Source organism: Thermobia domestica, chromosome 1 (assembly GCF_964235325.1).
Source record: "Thermobia domestica chromosome 1, izTheDome1.hap1.1, whole genome shotgun sequence".
Taxonomy (NCBI): Eukaryota; Metazoa; Arthropoda; class Insecta; order Zygentoma; family Lepismatidae; genus Thermobia; species Thermobia domestica.
In genome coordinates, this window is record NC_137454.1 from 45,677,403 (window position 1) to 45,700,887 (window position 23,485).

General features: G+C 37.2%; 1 protein-coding gene across 1 annotated transcript in view; it reads right to left on the bottom strand.

The window, feature by feature from the left end:
- The window catches only part of LOC145666031 (putative G-protein coupled receptor CG31760), an 869,795-nt gene that overhangs the window by 164,971 nt on the left and 681,339 nt on the right, over window positions 1–23,485 (bottom strand). The window contains exon 7 of the mRNA XM_081733134.1: window positions 18,754–18,968. Coding sequence (XP_081589260.1) covers window positions 18,754–18,968 — 215 coding nt within the window. The remainder of the gene's footprint in view (window positions 1–18,753; window positions 18,969–23,485) is intronic.

The following is a 23,485-nucleotide window of genomic DNA, read 5'->3' on the forward strand; positions in this document are numbered from 1 at the left end:
TGCTGTCAAAGCTATCATCACGCATAAATTTCCTAATTTGGGAACCAATAAACACTCCCGCTGAAATCTTAGCATCACTCAGGTTAGGGAACTTATCTCGCAAATACTTGAAACCTTCACCAGATGTGTCCATGGCTTTGACAAAGTATTTCATAAGTCCTAACTTGATATGAAGTGGCGGTAGTAATATCTTATTAGGATCTACCAAAGGAGCGTATTTGACGTTGCATTCTCCAGGTACGTAATTCACTCTAGGTTCCCATTCCTTCACTTCATAATGTTTATCATCAGCTCGGCTATCCCATAAACATAAAAAACATTGGTACTTCGTGTAACCGCACTGCAGTCCTAATAAAATACCAACTACCTTGAGATCACAACATATTTGCCAACAATGGTCCTTGTAATTTATAAGATTTAGCAAAGTTGACATGGTGTCATAGGATTCCTTAATCCTCACTGAGTGCGCAAGTGGTATAGAAGGTTTTTTATTTCCATTATGTAAAAGGACAGCTTTAAGGCTGACCTTTGACGCGTCGATAAATAACCTCCATTCTTCTGGAACGTAAGGAATTCCTAGCTCCGCCATCAACCCATTTATATCGTACATACGCACACATTATCTTGCATTGAGAAATAGCTTGAAAATTGAACATGCCTTTTCCTGTACACTGATATGTTCGTTTCTGCATCCAATAAGTTCCACTGCTGGAGCCTTGATCCCAGAAGTTCCGCCTCTTGTTTTGTCAGGTGCAAATCACGGACTAGGTCATTAAGTTCACATTGCCGGATGAAATGTGGCTCGCGAACACAGTCAGGGATGAACGTTGGATCCTTGGATGTACATGTTGATGTCGATGGTTCATCAAGGTCATGATCATCATCAGAGTCTTTTGGCCATATCTCTTCCCAGTTGGTAGGGGGCTCGGGAAGTGGAAGTTCATCCCCGTGCGGAATAGGTCTAATTGCGGATTTAACGTTGGGATAACTTATTGTGTATTTGTTTTTTTTAGAATGCCCCTTAACTACTGTGAGACAAAAATAACAATCATCCAGATGGTTGGTGGGTTCTCTCCACACCATTGGTACAGCAAAAATTCATGAACCTCCGTTTCCCTTTGGCCCATGCAAGTAAAGTGACGTAGCACGACGCACAAATTATGTTGGGTGCCCAAGTTTTGTCCTGATCTCCCACACGACATCCGAAATATATATAATATGCTAGTTTCACCGATGGCGTAATGGATCAACACTGTCTTTAACTACAAACTGGCCACACACATAACAAAAATTATTTGGTGAGTTAACACACGAACGCCGTCCTCTTGACGCCATTGTACTGATCACAAACTAAACTTCTGGTCTTAGTTGGGTATAATGCCGTTAAGATCAAACATGAAAGCACTCTTAGCAGCAAAGACAACTTTGAAAGTGAAGTAGTATTAACCCACACGTCAATATAAAAATGTACAAAACTCCCTCACCAGGTGTCAAGAACACAAGAAAGAAAGAAATGCGCGGGGGGAGGGGGGGGGGAAACGATACCGTAGTGGAAAATTCAGACTGCATTAGTTCATTGTTGTCAACAATGAGTCTGTATTCCATTCTTTCTTTCTTTTGCATTCTGTTACATTTGATAACAAATATTGATAACCATTTCATGAACAAAACGAAAAAACTTGGAGAATTGTATATATATGTATTAAGATATACATATACTGTACGTTTAAAAAAAATATACGTTGGAAGTACATTCTACTTTTATACACGTTTCTAATTTACAGAGAGCAATACAAGTGTGTTGTTGACTATTGTAAATATTCATTTTTATGTCTGTGTTTGTAGTAATAAAGCAAATCGTTTTTACCCCAACTCAGGAGATCTGAAAGCCTTACTATCAGGTGCAATAAACAGTGCAGACAGTATACATACAAATATATTTATTTCTCTAGAAAGAACACAGCGATTTTTACGAAACTTTTAGGGTTTATTAAATATAAATCAAGGTATACTTAGGTATAATTTCTATGTTACTATATGTAAGGAGACAGGAGCTAGGGGAATAAAATATCTGAAAAAGGGAAATTTTTGAGGAAATTTCCCGAAAATCCCTCTGTTACGGGAAAACTGTACGTGATAGAGAGAAACCGAGTGCATATTCGAATTCAGCGCAAAAAAGTTCCTTTAAGATCAGGTGATTTTTCTCATGTAACAAACAAAAAGTTTAAATTTGTTAACTAGTGTAATCAGAGTCTTCAACATTAGTGTTGACAACGAGACGCCAAATTTCTCGCCTGGCCTCGGAAAGATGTCAAGAATTGAGACGAGAAGCACGTTTTTAAACTCGAGTCGAGATAAGAAACATGACAATTCTTGTCGTCTTTTTGAGAAATAGAATTTTATGCATTTTGTGGGCAAATAAACTCTGCTATATACAGTAAAGAAGACGCGATGCATGTTCATGACTGAATCAGCTTCTGTCTATAAGAAGAATTAGGAACGTTTCGCCTTGACGCTTATGCAACTTCTAACTTTTAAATGTTTCACGGGTTGCATATTAGCCTTCTACATAACTTACATTTTTATAAATGCATGAGATATGGTCAAAACCGGTGGATTTGTTAACTAATTGATTCAATTAACGAATGCAGTACAGATACTCGCATACTTGTATATTGAGGGGGGGCGGTGACTTAATGGTAGAAGGCTTACTTCTGTTGCGTGAGATCCCTGGTTCGATCACCAGCCTGGTGGACAACATTGTGTCCATGGAGTTTTCTCGGGGTACTCCTACTTTCACTCGCAATTTCATTCCAACATTTCTTATTCCAATCGTTATACACTTGCCTTAATCCGTCTCCCTTAGCCTAAAGGCATAATCGTTTTACTGAAACATTTCATTTTAGTTGTCAGTAGCAAAAGGGAAAAGAATCATTCACAAATTCATTTTCGTTCAAGAGTTCTTGTGTGGAGTTACGGACACACGGACTAACATTATAATACTTTAAAGCTCCCCTAACCAGAGCCGTAGCTAAGGGGGGGCCAGCGGGGCGCCCGCCCCGGGCGCTGACAACAAGGGGGCGCCGAACGAGCAAGGAGAAAGAGTTGTGTAGGACATGAATAAAAGACGAGTCGCCCCCAGAAAGTATTGGCGCCCTATTAGATCAATATTGCTGTCGGTTATCAATGAAATACGTAGATTTCTTAAAAATTTTCTTGCTCGCTTCGCTCGCAATCCAAAAGTTTAAATAAGTCACAACAAGTTTTTACTTATTACTTAAAGAGTTATAGATGATTTCTTAATGACATGTGGTATACAAGGTGCCGAGTAATGACTTATAGTGTACGCAGGAGCATTTTCAAACTCAGAAACGAGCAAAGTTGTGTTCGGCGTTTTGACAGTGATGAGTTTGCTTAGTTCAAAACGTTTTTCTACCCCTGGGGGCTCAGTGGTAGAGCGTTCACCGCTGGTACTTGGGGTCACGGATTCGATCCCAGCCCTGCCAAGTGAACTTTGTGGTGGACTAGCATAGGGATTACCATAGGGATATGATAATGATATTAACATCATTCCAAATATTATTATTGATTACACATTACCTCAACATTCTAAATATACAAAACGATACATACATGTCGGTCGTGTCACCATGTTTAACAGTCACGGAATATCTACACGCAATGTAGGAATAGTCACATTCAAAGTCAATTTCCTATCTTCTGTCACTAAGCAGCACCTTTCCTGCTTCGGTGGATAACCAAATTTACACGTCCCATGAATTCATTGTAAATAGCTATCACTTTTTTTCCTGCACACTATCTTATGTGTACACTATTAAGGTTTCATTATAGCAAATTATATCAAGTCAATCTTTTACTTCATTCTTCGAGTTTTTGCTAAGAATTGCCTGGTTTGCCCCCCCCCCCCCCCCGACGTTGAGAATGAAGGTATGAAAGTGAGAAGAGTGAAGAGACACATTCAAGCTGCTGTTTGCGTGGGAATATTAAAAATAAAAGTAAACGAGGGAAACAATAACATTTTCGAACTTCAAGCAGTTGTAGAATAAGGGCTTAAGGGATCAGAACTTAGCCCGACGAAGTTCGACTTTTTTACCAGGAAGTTGGTAGTGTTCGACTTTTCGACACACTAATCACTACCAATGATTTATTTTAAAATTCCATTGACATATCAAATGCTTCCAATTTGGAGGAATTTATTGAGGTCATTTTTCATCAACTTTTTATATCGGCACCATATTATTTTGTGTATGCGTGTCTAGTTGTGTGATGTTTTTATCTATCTACATACATACAAAACATAAGTACACACATTCTTCATATATGTACGTGTTAGTGTATTTTAATATGTTAATTAATAATAAGTACCTTAAATTCGGAACTTTCATTCATTAAGAAATTAAGTAGTTACAGTAATTTCAGACATATGTAGTAGCCAAAGTATATTTTGGATTTTAAGTACAAACATTGAACATATTCTTCACCTCCATCGATCAATATTTAGAAATTCACAAAGAAGGATTCTTCTGAATTTCCATTACATTTCACAAAATATTTTTTATCGTTAACAGATCGAAATTAACATACTATTGATGTGGTCACATACAGAATAAAATTAAAAAGTTTACAATTATTACTGTAAATTAATACTGTCACCCATTTGGAACAATTTAAAAGCACATAGTTTTTAATGTATTAAAATTTCATTTCTTATCAATAGTATGAAATGTTGTAAATAGTAGTAACTTTTCATAACTGTTCTTCTAGCGAATTTGTATACTACCAAAGTAGTTTTGTCAAGTTTAACAAAAAGTCCAAAATAAGACTCTCGAAAACAGCTCTTATTTGGAAAAGGATACATAATGATCGTTTTTGGTTGTTGTAATGGTCTTTCCAAGAAGATTAATAAAAATTCAGCGTAACAACAAAAGCTGCTTTTCTTATATATATATATATATATATATATATATATATATATATATATATATATATATATATATATATATAATGATTGCTAAAGTGAGTGTAGGGGCGCTGAATTCTACTTCGCCCCGGGCGCAGAAATCTCTAGCTACGGCTCTGCCCCTAACATACCATAATAAAAAGTTTAAAAATTAGAGTAACAAATCGGACGAATTTCTCTAAACGTTATAAACACATTCTGACAGAAAGTTAATCTGATGAAGTTTTGTTATAAGACTTACCACAATAGAGACCACAATAGAGAGGTTAGAAAGATTAGGAATTAGATTCTTGGGCTTAAGGCATCTATGGGCTTACATGACGTCAGACATATGAAGGATGACGTTCTTCGGCGAGCACACTGCACAGGAAATCGGAGAGGAAGAAACGAATGGAGAAGGAAGGAAGCTGCCTAGATCTATTATGTTAGGTACCATCCCGGAATTTGCCTGGTGGCAGTGAGGAAGACTTAGAAAAAACATAATTCAGAATGGCTGGCCCAAAAACTCTTTTTCGATCGAGTGTCCCCGCCGGGAATTGCACCCGGAACCGATCGCGTCAAAGACGAGAGCGTTAGCGACTATGCTACGCGAAGCCACTAAATCACTATTTAAACTAGGGATGGGCAAATACGGTTTTTATAAGAAAAAACTGGAAACCGGTTTCTAGAAACACCGAAATCCGGAAAACACAAATTTCAGTTTTCTCCAAAATCAGTTCGCTTTCTCACCGAAAACGGTTTCGGTTTTCTCCACAAATCGGTTTGCTTTCTCCACCGAAACCGGTTTCGGTCTCCTTCAAAACTGGTTTGCTTTTTTCACTGAAACTAAAAACCAAAAACTGTTTCGGAAAACACATAAAACTATTTCTGCGAAAACGGAATGAGTTTCCAGAGAACAACGAAACACTATTCTGGTCGAAAATAGAACCAGTTTTGGTAAAACTGAAACCGGTTTTGATGAAAAACTGAACTGGTAATCAAGAAAAACCAAACTGAAGTCGGTAAAAAACTGAACTGGTTTTAAACAAAGCCGATAACCAGTTCCGGTGAAAATAGAACCGGTTTTCGAGAAAATCAAAACCGGTTTCGGGGAAAACAGTTTTTTGGAAATTGTTAAGAATTAAAAACCGGTTTTTGTGTTAACCACTAATTTAAACAATAGTACTTTGCTCAAATCTTTCTCTGCATTCTATGTTAAATAATATGATTCATATTTCAATACAGTAAAAGCTCCTTATTCGCGCATCCTTCATTCGCGTTTTCACTATTCGCGGATTAAAAAGATGCGACCCAATTCCTATATTCGTGGCTAAATATTTCTTTATTCGCGGATCTAATCAGTACGTAAATACATAATAATAAAAAGGATTCCAATAGGTATCCAACGCCGTCAAATGGACTAATAAAATGTAACATAGACCTTATTACAACTTTGCCTAATGTATGTTGTTAAATGATATCGCCGCTGTATTGGTTCCGACTTTGACATAAGCCGCCTTCGCCGCGATCGGTGTTTTTGAGAATGGAAACAAACAGAATGAAAGCAACCTTATTACTTAATGAATAAAGTATGTTTTTAAATGCCGCCACACTATTAAATGTTCCGTCCTTTGGTAAGAGCCGCTTTGCGTGTTTTATTGTTCCGTCTTTCCATTCGTTACAAAAATTGTGATCGAGTAACACGTCTCTACCGCTGTCTTCCTAATTTATACAGTAATGCCAATTTAAAAAAATGAGAAACGAGTTTCGACACGAAAAAATCTGTGTTACCGCTTACAGTGAAAATAGAAATGCTTGATCGTTTACACCTTGGAGAGTCGTTTGCATCCATATCACGATCATTCAATGTCAACGAATCAACTGTACGATCGATAAAAAATCCGAAGATAAAATAAGGTCGTCTGTAGCTTCAACTTCACTGTCAGCGAAAATTGTTCGTGATCCAGCAACAGAAAAAATGGAAGTGGCATGATCATTATGGATCGAAGACCGCAACCGAAAAAGGGTGTCCCTGAGTGGTTCAATGGTTCGGGAGAAGGCAAAGCGTCTTTACGCTAATTTTAAAGAACCTGATGGTAGTTGTAGTGATGAAGGTACAGATGGAGGATTTCAAGCATCGGAAGGTTGGTTCAATACATTTAAGGTGAGACAATCATTGCATAACATTAAAATCGTTGGAGAAGCTGCATCTGCAGACACTGCTGCAGCAGAACGATATCCAGAAGAATTTGCAAACTTAGTAGCTGATGGAGGATACAAACCTGAGCAAGTATTTAATGCAGACAAAACTGCACTGTTTTGGAAGAGAATGCCAAACAAAACATTCATTTCTAAAAGCGAAAAGTCTGCTCCTGGATTTAAGGCAGCAAAGGATAGAGTTACACTGCTGCTATGTTCTAATGCATCTGGAGATTGTGTCATTAAACCACTGATGCTTTACAGATCGTTAAATCCTCGGGCTTTAAAAAATCAAAACGAGGATGACCTGCCAGTGTTTTGGCGTGCTAATAAGAAAGCGTGGGTTACAAGCGCTATTTTTTTGTGACTGGTTTCGGAATTGTTTTGTTTCTGAAGTTGAAACTTATTTTAAAAAAACAGAATTTAGACATTAAAGCAGTTCTAGTTTTGGACAATGCACCAGGTCATCCTCGCGAACTTGAAACTATGCATCCAAATATAAAAGTGACATTTTTACCTCCCAACACGACGGCTTTGCTTCAACCTATGGACCAAGGAATAATCCAGGCCTTTAAGCTCTATTACATTAGACGAACCTTCAAAATCGTATTGGATAATATGGAATGTAATCCTGATATGAATGTTATGGAATGCTGGAAGAAATTTGACATAGCAAAATGCATCGTAAACATAAAATAATCATTGGAAGAACTGAAGCCACACACATTGAAGTCATGCTGGAAAAAACTGTGGCCTGCTCTGACTGCGGAAAATAACGAAAAATGAGTGCAAATTCAAACTTTGACTTCAAACATAGCCGAAATTGCGAATGGAATAGGACGAGATGGGTTCGAACAGATAGATCAAGTGACATTCAGGAATTGCTTGAACCGTAAGATGAAGATTTGACTGAAACCGACTTGGAGGAAATGTTAAATTCACAGCCCATTGAAGAAGAGGCTTCAACAAGCACTGGAAACGTGACATTTAATTTGAAAAATGTTAGTGAAGGTTTAAGAATGGCAAATGAGCTTTGTGATTTCTTTATGAAAATTGATCCGTCTATGGAACAAAGTCTTATTTTTAAGAGGCATATTGCTAATGCTACTGCTGAATATCAGTCTGAATTGAAGGAGCTTTTAAAAACTGCCAAGCAAGAAAAAAATTACAAAATTCTTCAAACCATTGCCTAAGCCTGAAGTTAATAATTAATCAATATGGTCAAAAACTTCAATTACAGTAAATTGATTTTTTTATACTGTATATGTATTTGTTTTTTTATTTTGTCACCTAGGAACGTATCCCCTATAATCCCATATAAATTACCATTCCGTATTCACGGTTTCTATATTCGCGGCATATTTGTGGAACATATACCTCGCGAATAAAGAGCTTTTACTGTATTGAACATTCTGGTTGAATTAAACATACACTAGCACTATAGTTATTATATAATTGTTTTATTTTCCATCCATTAGTAACAAATATATCATTCTACATTAGAGAATATGATTTTTAAAAATTAAACACATTAAAACATTTCATATTGAAAAACGAAACAAGTTTAAAACATGAAGAAAACAAAAAAAAAAAAAAAAAAAAAAAAATAGATTTACCATGTGATACTTATTTAAATATATAAAGTCAATATTTTATTCACAAAATGAATAGTTGATTTTAATAATACATATATCAACTACTCTTTACTCTACGCGTGGCCACAAATATATATTATTTGTTTTGTTCGCTATTAATATTTAAGGAGGAAATGATGCACGTAAATAAACGCGTTGTGAACATAACTCCTTTGGGGAAAAGTTCGCTATTTATTTACTGTAAAATCGTACAAAACAGTTCATAATACGATGGGAAATAAACATTGTTACTCAGGGGTAAAAGTGGATCTGAAAATATAGGGTGACTCATGACGTCACGACGTTCTCCGTGCCTATCTTTGCCCATTGTAATTTGTTTAGGCAGTGGGCGAACGTCACGGATATTTTCTGAAAGCGTCCCCCCGTGTTTCACATCATTTTTACTCCTGTTGTTACTGCGAAAATACAAGTCTTACGTTTTATAATTTTGTTAATCTTGCATGATATATAGTGGTTCATCCGGAAGCAAAAAAAAAAAAAAAAAAAAAAAAAAAATTAAAAAAAAATAAATAAATAAAATAATATATATATATATATATATATATATATATATATATATATATATATATATATATATATATTCTTTAATACATGAAGGTTCTCACTGTAAACCGAAGAAAAATTTTCTTTTCATAAAGGTAACCAAGAAAGTTCTGTCTTTTTTGTGGAGATCTGTGCTCAAATGACCCTGACATCATGAGTTGAATGCGGATGGAGATAACGCGAAGGTCAGCTCTTAGTGTGGGTATATCCAACATACTACCATGTAGTAGTAGTAGTAGTTACATCTTGAACTTCCGTAAGGATAGAGTGAACATGGGACCTCAACAGAGACTCATAAGAGCACATATGCTGTACAAGTTCAAACTGGGGTCAAACCCCGCTGCAGCGGGGCGGAAAATATGCCCGGTCTTTGGTGACGGTATCGTGACTACGCGGACAGGGCAGTGGTGGTTTAACAAGTTTAAGGACGGTGACGAAACACTCGGAAACTCACCACGTGCCGGAAGAACAACCCATGTACAAAATGAAGATCTTCAGGCAGCAATTGAGGCTAAAAGTGGCCGGACATGTGAGGAACTGGGACTACAATTGAGTATGAACGGAGAAACTATTTGGCAGCACCTCCATCAACTTGGGAAACACTACAAGTTGGGTCGATAGGTTCCACATGATTTGACTCCGACCCAGAAGGTAGCACAAGTAGACACCTGTGTTTCTTTGCTGTCTCGTCTGAGGAAGAAGTCATTTCTGGACAGGTGTTGACAAGTGATGAAAAGTGGGTCCTGTACGAAGCTCCACTGCGCCGTCATCATTGGTTAGCTTCCCATCAAACGGTTCCAAAACAGCCGAAAGCAGAACTGAACCAGAAGAAGTTCTTCCTGTGTGTTTGGTGGACTGCTCGCGGCATCGTTCATCGGGAACTACTACCAAGTGGCCAGATCACCAGTGCAACTGTGTACTGTCAGCAGTTGAGCCGTATTCAAGAATAACTCAAAACGCTGGTACCAGCACTTCTGAATCGCAAAGGGGTCCTCCTATTAGAGGATAAAGCTAAGCCTCACGTGGTTAGGATGACCCAAAACACCATTCTACGTCTTGGATGGGAAACACTACTGTATCCGCCATACTCCCCGGACATTGCATCATCTGATTATTAGTTGTTCCATTCCTTGCACAATCACGTTAGAGGACGCCACTATAAATCCCTAGTAGAGGTGCAAAATACATTTGGTGCCTTCTTCGCTTCACGGCCCACCAAGTTCTACGGCAGTAGAATCCTTGGCTTTCTAGAACGTTGGCAAAAGGTTGTTGATGTTTATGAGGACTTTTTGATATTCCAGTGACGTCTTAGGTGGCATATCGATGTTCGAAAGTGGTGGGTGAAAAAGCGAGAGAACTTTCTTAGTTACCTTTATAGTAATAGAGTGATATTCGTCTGTAAAAGCTCCATAGTTGACATAAAACTATGAATGATAATAGGTACGTGATTGAAGTTGAGTTTTGTTTCGACCAGTATATGAGCTAGCTTATAGAAGTTCGGTGATCAAACTCTGGTATCGGATCATGAAAAGCAAATTAAGACATGGAGAGTAATAGCTTATCTAAAATATACCAAGAGAAAAGATAGTCGAGGAACTGAACTCAGAATCTCCCGGTATGCAAAGCTGTGGAACACAGTCTTTCTTGACCCTTAGAGTAAAGACATACCGAAGATACCTCGCGGTCGTGGTCGAGGTTTAAGTCGCGGTCGATACTTCGATGTCTAGATCTAGATGGATGAAGGACGCACATAGCGAAGACGTTGCATCGACGCTGAAATTTCTCAGTTAGAGGAGAAACATTACTGTGACGCATGTAAAATTATTCACTCAGTGCATAAAAATAACAGCGAAATCACATTTTGAAATTGACATTTTGAAAGAACCAAACAGTTTGTAAATAGGGATGTACGCAAGACGAGACGTGAGAAATTCCAAAATCTCGTATCTTGTTTCGCAGAAATATTTGAGTCTCATCTCTTGTCCATCTCTGCCAATTACTCAGACTTTTACTTCTTTCTCAATTTTCTGTGAAGAAATGCCCTCTTTCAGCACTCAGGCAAGAAATAATTTCACAGTAAAATTAAGAAAACAGGCATGTCTTCTTGTTTCAAGGTGCAGGAAGTATTCACCAAATGAAGTTTCGTCACTGAAATATCCATTATTCGACGTTGCCTTCCTATGGATACGTGCTGTCTTTACAGGTATTTCTTTACCTTATATGAGTGATGAATTTAGATAATAATTTTTATTAATCTTGGAATTAGGGGAGGGGGCGTGAAGTTTTTAAGCATAGATATGCTTAACACTAGCTTCTTTTTTCCTAAATTCCGGAATTTAGGGTCTTCAGCCCGAAAGCCCCCTCCCTGTAACCGCCACTGCCTTATATAATAAGCTACAGTTTAATTCTCAAACAAATATGAATAACTTATCTGACATTTCCATTTGTGTTGCAATTTTCTTTCATTCACTATTTAAAACATGTCTATTATGATGTTGTTCGTGCCTTTTAGCCCATATTGCTGGAACATTTCTTACTAGTTCTATTAATATGTCTTTCACAATGAAATTTAAAGTGCAGCAAAACCTCTTGCACACAAATACACACAATTCTCTGCAGACGAAAGTCTGAACAAATGAAGATTTTATTCCGTGCAGAGCTTCAGGGAGAACCAGTGAGAACACGAGCTACAGCGATGCTTCAACTGAACATCGATGTAAAGAGAAACTCGGTTGTTTATCAACACGACCACTAATTCACCATCGTGGTCGACCTCTAGGTCGCGATATAGTGTACATCTTCGGCATGTGCTTACCCATTTGAATACATGTGTTTGTGTTTTTATCGACGTAACGACCACGACTTAAACCTCGATCTCGATCACGAGGTTTCTTTGGTATGTCTTTATCCTTATGTCCATTTAAACAATAATTTCTATTGAAAGTGCAAATATAATACCACATACAAAGGGAGCCGAGGAAATTCGAACGTGTTCCTGGTCGAGTTCGCTCACCAAGTATACTTATGTTTATTCCCTAGACGATGGGCTATTTCCCCTCCATATCTCGTTTAGATCGATCAAGAGTTACAGGCAAATAAATTATTACATATAAGGCGAGCTGAGATGAGTTGTCTCTAGCCGAGCACGGACACAAAATATCTATCTATCTTTACTCTCTAGAGAACGGGTTACTTGCTCTTCAAATTAGGATTAGATCCGGTCAGTAGTTAGCCAGAAATGAAGTACCACACACACACTTTACTCTCTCTCTCTCTCTCTCTATTTCTCTCTCTCTCTCTCTCACACACACACAAAGAAATTTACTCATACACCTGGAGTGAACATATAAACTTCCGTATGCTTATGCCGGGAGCTAAAAACGAAATTGTGTGGCGTGCAATAGAATCACAGAAAGTGGGTAAACGATTTTTGCATATGGTTATCACTAACTCGAACTGTGTTTTAATCATGTTAATTTGTTTTACAATGCATATTATAAGAGGCGATCATAATTTTATGCAAAAAAGTAAGAAGATAACGTTCGTAAGACCTAAATAGCACAAAATTTAAAAATACGCCCACAAGTCCTAAATTTTAGGTTTTATACCGTCTAGGTCCCATGCCGTTTAGGTCTTGTACTGTTTAGGGCTTGTCTGTTCGGTTTACTTGGTTTACTTCTGAAATTGACCACCAACACACAGAACTGCAACAGTGAAGTAGTTGCCATAATTCTAATTCCAACGGCAACAGCTATATTAATAATACTAATAATATTATCATTATTATTATTATTATCCAATTATATATGAATTATACCAAATAAGTTAGGGGACATGATGACTCAGTTGTAGAGTGCTTATCTCTGGTACGTGGGGTCCCTCGTTCGATCCCCGGTCAGGTGAATTTGTGGTGGACAATATCGTGTCCCTTGGTTTTCTCGGTGTACTCCCCTTTCCTCCCACTTTCTTATTCCACCAATTCTTCCGTCATCATTCACTTGCATTAATCATCGTCTTTCTTAACCTAAATTAAAAGTGCATAACCGTGGGGCGTTAAACTGGAAGATTTCATCTCATTTTTTAAACACACAACTTACGTCATTGTAAGACTGTATTAATACACTTTCTTTCTACATACAAGTCATTTTAACACATACATTCAGTCAATATAGTAAAAACTAGCTTTGTAAAGATGTAGAGTGGAAGTCTCACCTAGAAGGAATATACTTTCATAGGTTAGCTTAATTTGTCAATGGCTTATGCCGTCAGAAATATGTATTTCTTTACCAGAAAAAAAGAAGGGTTGTACCTACTCTATGCCGCTGAAAATATTAACAGTAAATATTTCCGTGATAAGTTTAGGATGGAGTATTACTCTCTTCATTGTGGTATTAATCTGTACTTTCAATTGGTGTGGGTTTATCATAAAGTCATAGAAATTTTCCTTACAGAGTTCCCATGGTTTCTTGAGACTCCAGTGAAAATCCTTCTATTTCTTCAGACAGAACAAAATCACCACTTCTTATGCCAGAAAGTTGATGCAGTTGATTTTGAAATGAAACAAGTTGAAAATGCTCCAAGAGCATTGCAAGAACGAACTTAACAAGAAAATGGGGAGATGAAGCGGGAAGGATAACTGTGATTGTTGCTACATGTAACTGTGATTGTTCCTACATGTCTTTTTATCCTCAATTTATTCTCTTTCTCGCAAATATTTGCAAAATGTCATCTCTCTATGACTTAAGGTTCCTGAGATATGGCTCCTGAAATCTCCGAAAATCGGCCATTTTTTGGCCAATATCTCGGGAACAGTAACAGTGGCGCCGAAAATTCCACTACTTTCTCAGATTGTTTTCGATGGTCTATCGAATGGAGGACTCATAATTGAAAAAAAAAAATAGCACATAACATACATACATACATACCCCCCCTCCCACACACACAAAGACGCACAAACACACACACACACACACACACACACACACACACACGGACAGACATAGGTAATTCGATAACAAACTTTTTAAGTTCGTTCATAAAGATGGGGATTTATCATTCTTTACCACTTCTTTTCGCCACATTTTGGTTTCATTACGTCAGACCTCACTTTAGAGTGCGACTCCTGTAGTTAATTAAGTTGCCGTTAAGAAAAAGAATATTTTTAAAGTAGTGATTAATAATTCCTCATTTCGGCTTTTATAAAATTTATAATGTAGCAATGATTTTTTAGTTTGGTTGAATTGACTACTGCCCGAAATGTATTTCTTCGGATTTATTGAAGGAATGTAAACTGCGTTTCTACCATTCGACTCAACCGGCATTTGTGTGTCTGTGTGTATCTGCTCAACTCTCCAAAATTTAAGCACATTAAATTACACTTAGCACGCACTTCTCGCGAACCTTAGTTATCAAGCCTATCATTTAGAGTTGAAATCTATTGAGAATAAGGGGGTTAAAATGGCCAAAATCAGTCCCGTACTGAAAGTATATACATATGCTTAATAACAAAACGATATTCCAATAAATCTACGTAAAAATACTCTAACGGAATCTACCTGTAGTAATCTGAATATTTTTACTTTAAGACTTTCCAATCATTCACAATGCTTGGGTTTGAAATACACGTATGTCGAGAATAAAAAGATGAATATACGAAAAGTCGTACTGTTGGAAATGAGGGCTGGCCGTTTGAAATACGTTAGCGTAAAAAACAGTAACTTCATTCATCTATGTTGTGGGTCCAGGTAAATGACAACGTTGCATTTTCATTTTAACATTGGGCGCATTAAGAGTGTACAACCCAAACTGCTCGTGAATTTTTTTTAAAAATAAAAATCTTCACTTTAAGCTGAAAACACCATATTTAGCGACAATTTCCCCTCTAATATTTTGTTGTAACTCCGACAATAACAGAGTTTCCCTATGCCAGGAGACTTTTGAGACATCCTGTATACGTACACTCATGTCCAAAATTATGGTCGCATGTTTATAAATATGTTGTTGTAGGAATATAATTTGATAACGAATTCGGCCGGTACTTCTTATAATGTCAGTATGTGAATAATCGGCAGATATGTATGTGGCAAATTTCCTGTGAAAAGAGTAGTAAATAAGAAAAATAAACCGAAAATAAATCTTTCTTGTCCATTTAGCATCATTTTGTTTTACTTATTCTTATTTTCGTATTTATAATTCTTTTCCTATGAAATTTACCACAAATATACATTTACCGATTATACACATAGTATTAAAAGTATTCTGCAAAATCATTATCAGATTATATTCTTACAAGAAGACTGTTATATATATGCGACAATCATTTTAGACATGAGTGTACATACCATCGATATCTTGTTGTTTCATAAACTCTAAATTAGCAACACTACTAAAAATTAGCAACAACATTCGAAATGTCACGTTGCTGCATACAGAGATAACAAGGCTCAAAGTCTATGCAAGAACAGGTGTACCAAGAGAATCAGAAATTTAGATAACCATTTTAAAAATGTATTAATAACAAAACATTTCAGTTATCCACTGTTTTGTATAAAAGTTATTCACGTAGGAGTTTTAAAATAACGGTGTGCTCTTCTCTTTAAAATGAATTAAAAAGTGAAATAAAATCTTTAAGTTTTACGTCCCATGGTTATGCCGGCAAGGCTAAAGGAGACGGTGATGATGAGAGATGAGTGAAATGATGGAATGAAGAAAGTGGGAGGAAACGTGAGAACCCCGAGAAAACCCACGAGCACGGTGTTTGTCCACCACAAAGTCCACACGGCGCGAGCTGGGATCGAACCAGGGACCCCAAGCACCGGAGGTGAACCACTAAACCACCGCGCCCCCTAAAATGAATTAGTTCACGCGCCAAGATCGTGCTTAATTACTAATCCCGTGGAGTCGTGAGGCTTGACCTAGATTTACCAATTTCACCAGCAACGCAAATCTGTCTTCAACATTGGGTGGGACGGTTAAGACCTTTCCATAACTTATTTTTTAAAGCGATATTCAATATATTTATAAAGTTGAATGCTGTTGAAGATCAGGAAAGTAGAGTTATCTTTAAAAATGGGAAGCGGGCGGATTTGAGGCTTATTCTGGGAAGGTACATCAATTTCAACTCACTTTCGTTTGGGGCAATCGAGCACAAATCATCACATTTCTCTCCCCCCCCCAAAAAAAAAAACATTTCAAACTGGATTATTGGGAGAAAGTCCCCCCCAGTTTCAAGACTGGAAGGGGGCATGTCCTGCTTATCACCCCTGGGATTTGCACCAGTGAATTTCACCACCCAATATGACGTTAGAGTGTGTCCCAGACGTGAACCCCCACCTATAAAATTTTGCAAGTGTCGTCTCTCGCTTCGTATGGAGAACGACTGCTGCTGCTGCAGTGTTGTTGGATTGCCGCTAAGTTTCGCTTTGTTATTATTGTTATTCTTGTTATACTTCAGTATTTTTGTTATTATTATTGTTAGCGTTTGATTCGAATAATTCTTAGTGTTCGTACTATAGTTTTCTAAGTGCTGTACTTTTGTCACTTGTTCCCCATGTGTTCTAAGTTTGGCAACATTGTTGGTACATTTCTGCTGTTTGACTTTTTTCTCAACTTGTGCATTCGGAAGACAGTTCCACGAATCGTACCGAATTCTTCCGATTCATTACATGTGAGGGAAATCTGTTCTATGAATAGTGTACAATCCATGCTTCACGAGTCCTTGCGGTCACTATAATACCTATAATCTTTCACATTTAAGCCATTTATATATTTCATGAGTTTTCTCACCAATTACCCGAAGCTCAAAGGCTTCGTTAAGCACTACAATTCCACGGGAGTGACATCTCTTAGCGTGAGTGTTTACTATAAGGAATTAGCGTGAAACCATTACAGTTTATTATAAGGATATGAATTGAAATCAAAACATAGGGTAGATTGGGGACAACTGGGATGGCAGGTCAAATGGGACATTGATTGCTGGTACCATCTGGTGGGAGTAACGAGAACTTTTTGTTGTACTGTGGATGCAGTGTCAGACGGTTGTTGTTAATGGCGTGTGAGTCGTACAATCTAATAAGCACGAAGAACACGAAAGCAAAAAGAACATTTTTGACAGCTAAAAGTATATTCTTTGTATCGTATTATGAATACAATTTTTCCCTTAAAACACTTATGTATTCTTAAGTCTAATATCTATGTTCAACACATGCTTTTAGGGCTCCAACACAGAAAGCCGATTCTATCCGCTAGCTTATGCGGGTTTGAAAAGAAAGATGGAACGTGAAAAATGGCCGTATATGTGGTCAACTGGGACATTTCGCGTGGCGACAACTGGAACAGTGTTTCGGTTGTCATCACTGGATATGTTTTTATGTGTTGCTTCCAATAGTGTAAATATCTTAATATATTGTTTTTGTAAACCTAATGGCAGTTAATCGTAAGGACTGTATCAGAGGCATTGTTTTCCATTAATAATCTACTTCACATTACCATACTTTAATTTCATCGCCTTGTGACTAGTTTAATCAACCTACCTACTACTTATGGATGTTTCATGTTCACAAAGTTTTCAAATTAGAACTAATAACAATAAAAGTTAGAAGCATTCTCAACATTTTTCTCATAATAATTTTTGTGGATAGGTCTAAAGGTTACTTGTACATAGGGATGCGCACGACACAAGATTTGAGTCTGTCTCGTCTCGAAACTATGCTGATGTCTCGACTCAAAAAAAATATATTTTTCTATTGGAAGAGCTGTGTCTCGAGTCGAATTTTGTCTGGAAAATTCTGTCTCGACTCGACTTGAGCGCATCCCTACTTGTACAATTTTGGTCACTAAGAGTAGCAATTAAAAATAAGTCCTAAGTACGATGTTTCTTGTTTATATAGTCATATATTTAAAAATGATATTGGTTTGCCATGTAACTTAATGTAAACTCCCCGTTATTTACATATATATTACCTTGCCCCACTTGACCCCAACAGGTGTTCCAGTTGACCTGCCAATGTGGACAAATGGGACAAAATGCAAACTGTCAAAGTAACTTCAACAAATTTTTAGTGAAATATTTTTCTATTGACCTCCAAAAAATGTGGACTGTTCTCAAAGGATCAATCTTTTATATGCCACTTTTGGTTTCTCAAATGAAGCAAAATTGTAGGTATAAAACAACCTGAACGAGAAATTGTCCCAATTGTCCCCACTCTACCCTAGTCCTAGAAAACGAGAAGTGAAAAAAATACTTGTTCTTTTGTTCGTATAGTACAAATAATTGCAGCTAATCAATCAATTTATTATTTACAAAATACATAAATACCTAATAATACGTAAAACATCAACTTTAATTAGTACATGAATTTAAAAAGATAGGCATAAAAGTTATAAAGTGGTACTTACTGATTGAAAACGAGTGATCCCACCAATCTGTGCTACAGAGAAACGCTTTCAGATCGTCAGCTGTTCTCCCAACTATGACATGTGGAGGCGCTACAAGCGTTCTGATGACCAGAAATACGGTGAACACGATCACAATGATTCCCAAACGTTTTAATAGATCAAGGTCAGTGATTTTAATTGCTTTCGCTGATCTCACTCGAAATATCACCGAGATCCTACAAAGAAAGGATAACGCACATTTAAAAAAATAACTACATAGTAATTTAATATGGATTTAGAACAGTGGCTCTCAACGTGGGCATTAGCGCTCCCCAGGGGGTGTTATCATTTCCAAAGGGGGCACTGGGCTGATTTTACGAATTGAAGCCTTTTTCTTGTTCTTAGATTGCTTCGTCCTTAGCCTTATGCACGGGTGGATTGGATTAAGGATGACAGACCAATCACATTGACCCAAGGGGGCACTAGGCTTGAAAAGGTTGAGAACCACTGAGGTAGAACATAGCAAACATTTGTTTTTGCTTAGAGATACAGCGTGCAGAAAGAGAAATAAGGAGTTTTCTAATTTAACGAACAAGATCAAGGCATACCATGATGTCAAGCAGAGGAAAAACTTAATATCCATACTGCATAACCAACGTTGCCAACTCAAGGAACTGAGATTTTAGTAGCAAGCGTCAAACGTTTCAGTATACTTTTTAGTTGGATATCTTTAATAAAACATCGAACAATCAATCTATAATAATGCAATTTCTGAACTATTTAATTAAAGAAATTTGCATGTTATTGTATAAATCTACTGCACTCATTTGAAGTTTTCTTAAGCGGAAAATCTTACACTCTTTTTGTCAGGTTTTAAAATAAAGTTTTTCCGAAGCAAGAGCGTTTCTGAATATTGTTCGCTTTACATCAAAAACATTCACCTTTTTATAAGCACTTATCATTGTGCCACTTGGATTTATATTTTTTGACAATATTTAGCTTTTTTTTTTGTCTCACTTGTTCATACTTCATTCATTTAAGCGCTAACCAATGGAGGGTACTGCTAGATGTAAAGGAAAACGTCCATGAAATTAGAAACTGAACTCAAGAACTCCTAATGGCACATACTCAATTGTCCAGTTGAACTCCTTCGTGGCTAAGCGGTTAGCGTACGCTCCTCTGGAGTGGGAGACCTGGGTTCAATTCCCGGCGGGAGCTCATGTGGTCTGGATTCCACGTTAATCAGTAGGTCCACGTCTTATATACCGTCGCTGTTGAACGGGACGTTAAACTTAAAATCAACACACAATCAACTCAATTGTCTAGTTAATGTGCTACTTTATGAGAATTACATAGAAGAGAATTGACATTGTCATAATAGCACCTCCGTAAAGGATATAACATGATTGGTTAACGTTACCTAATGATTATAAAATACATATAAAAATAGCAGTTTCTTTATGTTTGAGCTGGCATGGACTCACTCAGGCGGGAGATACAGTGTGTTCGAATCCTCCCCCCCAAAAAAAAATCTTCTTAATTCGACATATATTTCCACACTTTCTTGAAAGAATTCTTGTTTGGCAGAGAATGATTGATGTAACATACATGATGTTACAATTCATGTGTTCTTTCTATCCTTATGAAATATTCTAACTCTACAGGGTGGTCTAAAGTAGATATACACTCCCGTACTGATCAACTCGTTTTTTTTTTTTTTTACATCATTTCTTATTGTTATTCATGAGGTAGACTTAGTTTCTTTATTATTAGTTCTTAATGTCTTTTTACTTATATCTTAAGCTCGGAACAGCCCCAACAAATAAACGTATATGCTAGAATGTTATACTTAATGAATGCAGGGGTGTATACTTTCTTTTGGGCCACCCTGTATATTGTTTTTCTGAGGATACAACTGGCAGAATTTAACAATCACTGGTATATTTTCCGGTGAAGAATAATAGTGGTTCAATACTACACACGTGTAGTGTTTTGTAGCATTTAACTCCTTAACAAGGACCCCTCCCACCAAAAATGTCTGGGTGGAAACTTGAAGCTGGCACATTATTATTACTTATTTTAAAATCCTTCGATAGATCAATAGGTAATTTGAAAAAAAAAAGAAAAAACGAGATATTAGGAGGTTATCCTGTTTTTTTTTCAGATTCTCATTCACCAGATCCATCCAGAATTTTCACTCTCGTTAATCGTTTTTTTATCCTATAGGGCATAAACGTAGACATAAAATGCCATTTCACTTCACTTTCAAGCATTATCTATAACTTAGAATATTTAGAAGTTCTATATAAAATACTAACTGTACTGATACCACTCATAAAATGGATTGTTTGCACTTTTCTTTTCAAGCGAGAAAGTATATAGGTCTAACACAAACAAATGTATTTTTCTATTGTCACTGTTTCAAGCCGAAATTGACAACACGAAGATGGCTTATGAACAGGAGAATGTTATACTTTGTTATTATTTTGAATATTTAGTCTCCGTTCATGTGCTTGTCAGGTTAAAGAAATCGAGCAGAAATGAATGACAAAGAAGAAATGAATGATGTGTACACTAAGTTATTGCCCTGAGCGGAATTAGAATCCAAAATAGACAGGGTTCGCGATTTCTAATCTTTTAAACTGTTCAGCTACTATTACGGCAAATTCTGGTTTTAGTCTCTTACATTTCTTCATAGTATCAAAATTTGTTTCTTCATCAATTTAACATATTACGAAAAGTTTGTTTCAATAATTATGAGCAAATTGATGGGGAATACCAGAAATTTCACCCCTCACAAAAATTTATCCGTCTTGTCATTTTAGGTGGTGTTTGTTTACCACGGTGTCGTTTTCCACAACTCGATTTTGGTGTTATTTGTCACAGTTTTTGCATTCTGGTTTTATCAGATTTCATTGTGAAGATTCACACACCTGAAGTAAAAGGTAAATATAATCAGGCATCTACATTTGATCACTTTTGAATAAGTACAAGTGTTCTCATCTTTGGACTGAGAGAGGTCTCATTAACCTAATTGTTAAAAAAGAACATTAAGCTCGAAATAAACAAACATAAACATCATTAACATCACAAGAGCTTCATAAATTGGTATAATTTCATTTTCTGTTTTATAAAGGTAACCAAAAAAGCTTCTGTCGCTTTTTCACCCACCACATTCGAACATCGATATGTCACCTAAGACGTACCTGTGAGATCAAAAATAGTCCCCATCAGCATCGACGACCTTCTGTCAACATTCAGGAAGGCCATGGATTCCATCGTGGTAGAACTTGGTGGGCTGTGAAGCGAAGAAGGTATCAAGTGCATTTGGCACCTCTATTAGAATTTTGAACTAAGGTGATTGTCCAAGGAATGTAACAGGGATAATCGGACGGTGCAATGTTTGGGGAGTATGGGGGATGCAATGAACACCTTTGAGATTCAGAAGTGTTGGCTCCAGATTTTGAGTTTTCTTGAACATAGCTTAATTGCTGACGGTACACAGTTGCATTAATGCTCTGACCGGCAGGTAGCAGTTCCCAATGCACGATGCCAAAAGCACTCCACCAATCACACAGGAGGAACTTCTTCTGGTGCAGTGCTGGTATCGGCTGTTTTGGAACCGGTTCATGGGATGATAACCAATGATGACAGCGCCGTGGAGGTTCGTAGAGTACCTACTTCTCATCACATGCCAACCCTGTCCAGAAATGGCTACTTCCTCAGACGAGACAGCAAAGAAACAGGTGTCTGCTCGCGTTGCCTTTTGGCCCGGAGTCAAATCATATGGGTTCCATTGATCTAATATAGTGCTTCCCAAGTTGATGGTGGTACTGCCAAACGGTTTCTTCACTCACACTGAATTGTAATCCCAGGTACTCACATACCTGGCCACTTTTCGCCTCAATTACTGCCTGAAGATCTTTATTTTGTACATGTGTGCTTCTTCCAGCACGTTGTGCGTCTTCGAGTGTTTCTTCACCGTCCTTAAACTTGTTAAATCACCATTGCACTGTCCGTGTAGTCACGGCACCCTTACTCAAGGTCTGGCATATTTTCCACTCCACTGCAGCGACGGAGGTCCCATGTTCACTCTGTCCTGACGATATTTTATCGTGCAACTGAACTGCCACAATCAGGTAATATGTTGGATATACCCATACCGACAACTGCTCTTCACCTTATCTCCATTCGCATTCAACTCACGGTGTGAGGGCCAATTGAACACAGACCTCCACAAAAACCGACAGAATTTTCTTGGTTACCTTTATAACACAGTTTTTCACATTATCTCCTTTTATATTAATGCTCTATTTTCTCGTTTTGCAATGCGACTAAACAAAATGGGGTTTATAAACTTAAGAAAAATGAATTGAAATATTTCAGTTTTACGTCCCACGTTTATGTTTTGTAGGCTAAAGGAGAAGTGATGATGGTTATGATTGAAAAATGGTGAAATGAAGGAAAGGGAAGAATCAGAAGAAGATCTCTGCATACGGTATTTGGCGCGAACTGGATCGAACCAGAGGCACCATGTATCTGACATGAACTTTATACCACTGACCAATATGCTCGCATTACACTTTTAAAAAAGTCGTTCGGACAGTCTGAAGAATAGGAAATGTTAAAAAATGCCAGTTGTGACACAAGTACAGTGTTAACTTACAAAGTTCAAATGTAATTTCATATAGCTCTTCTGCTAACTCTCACTCCTTTCTAATATCCGCAGCAGCCTTTCTGTAGAGATAACAGA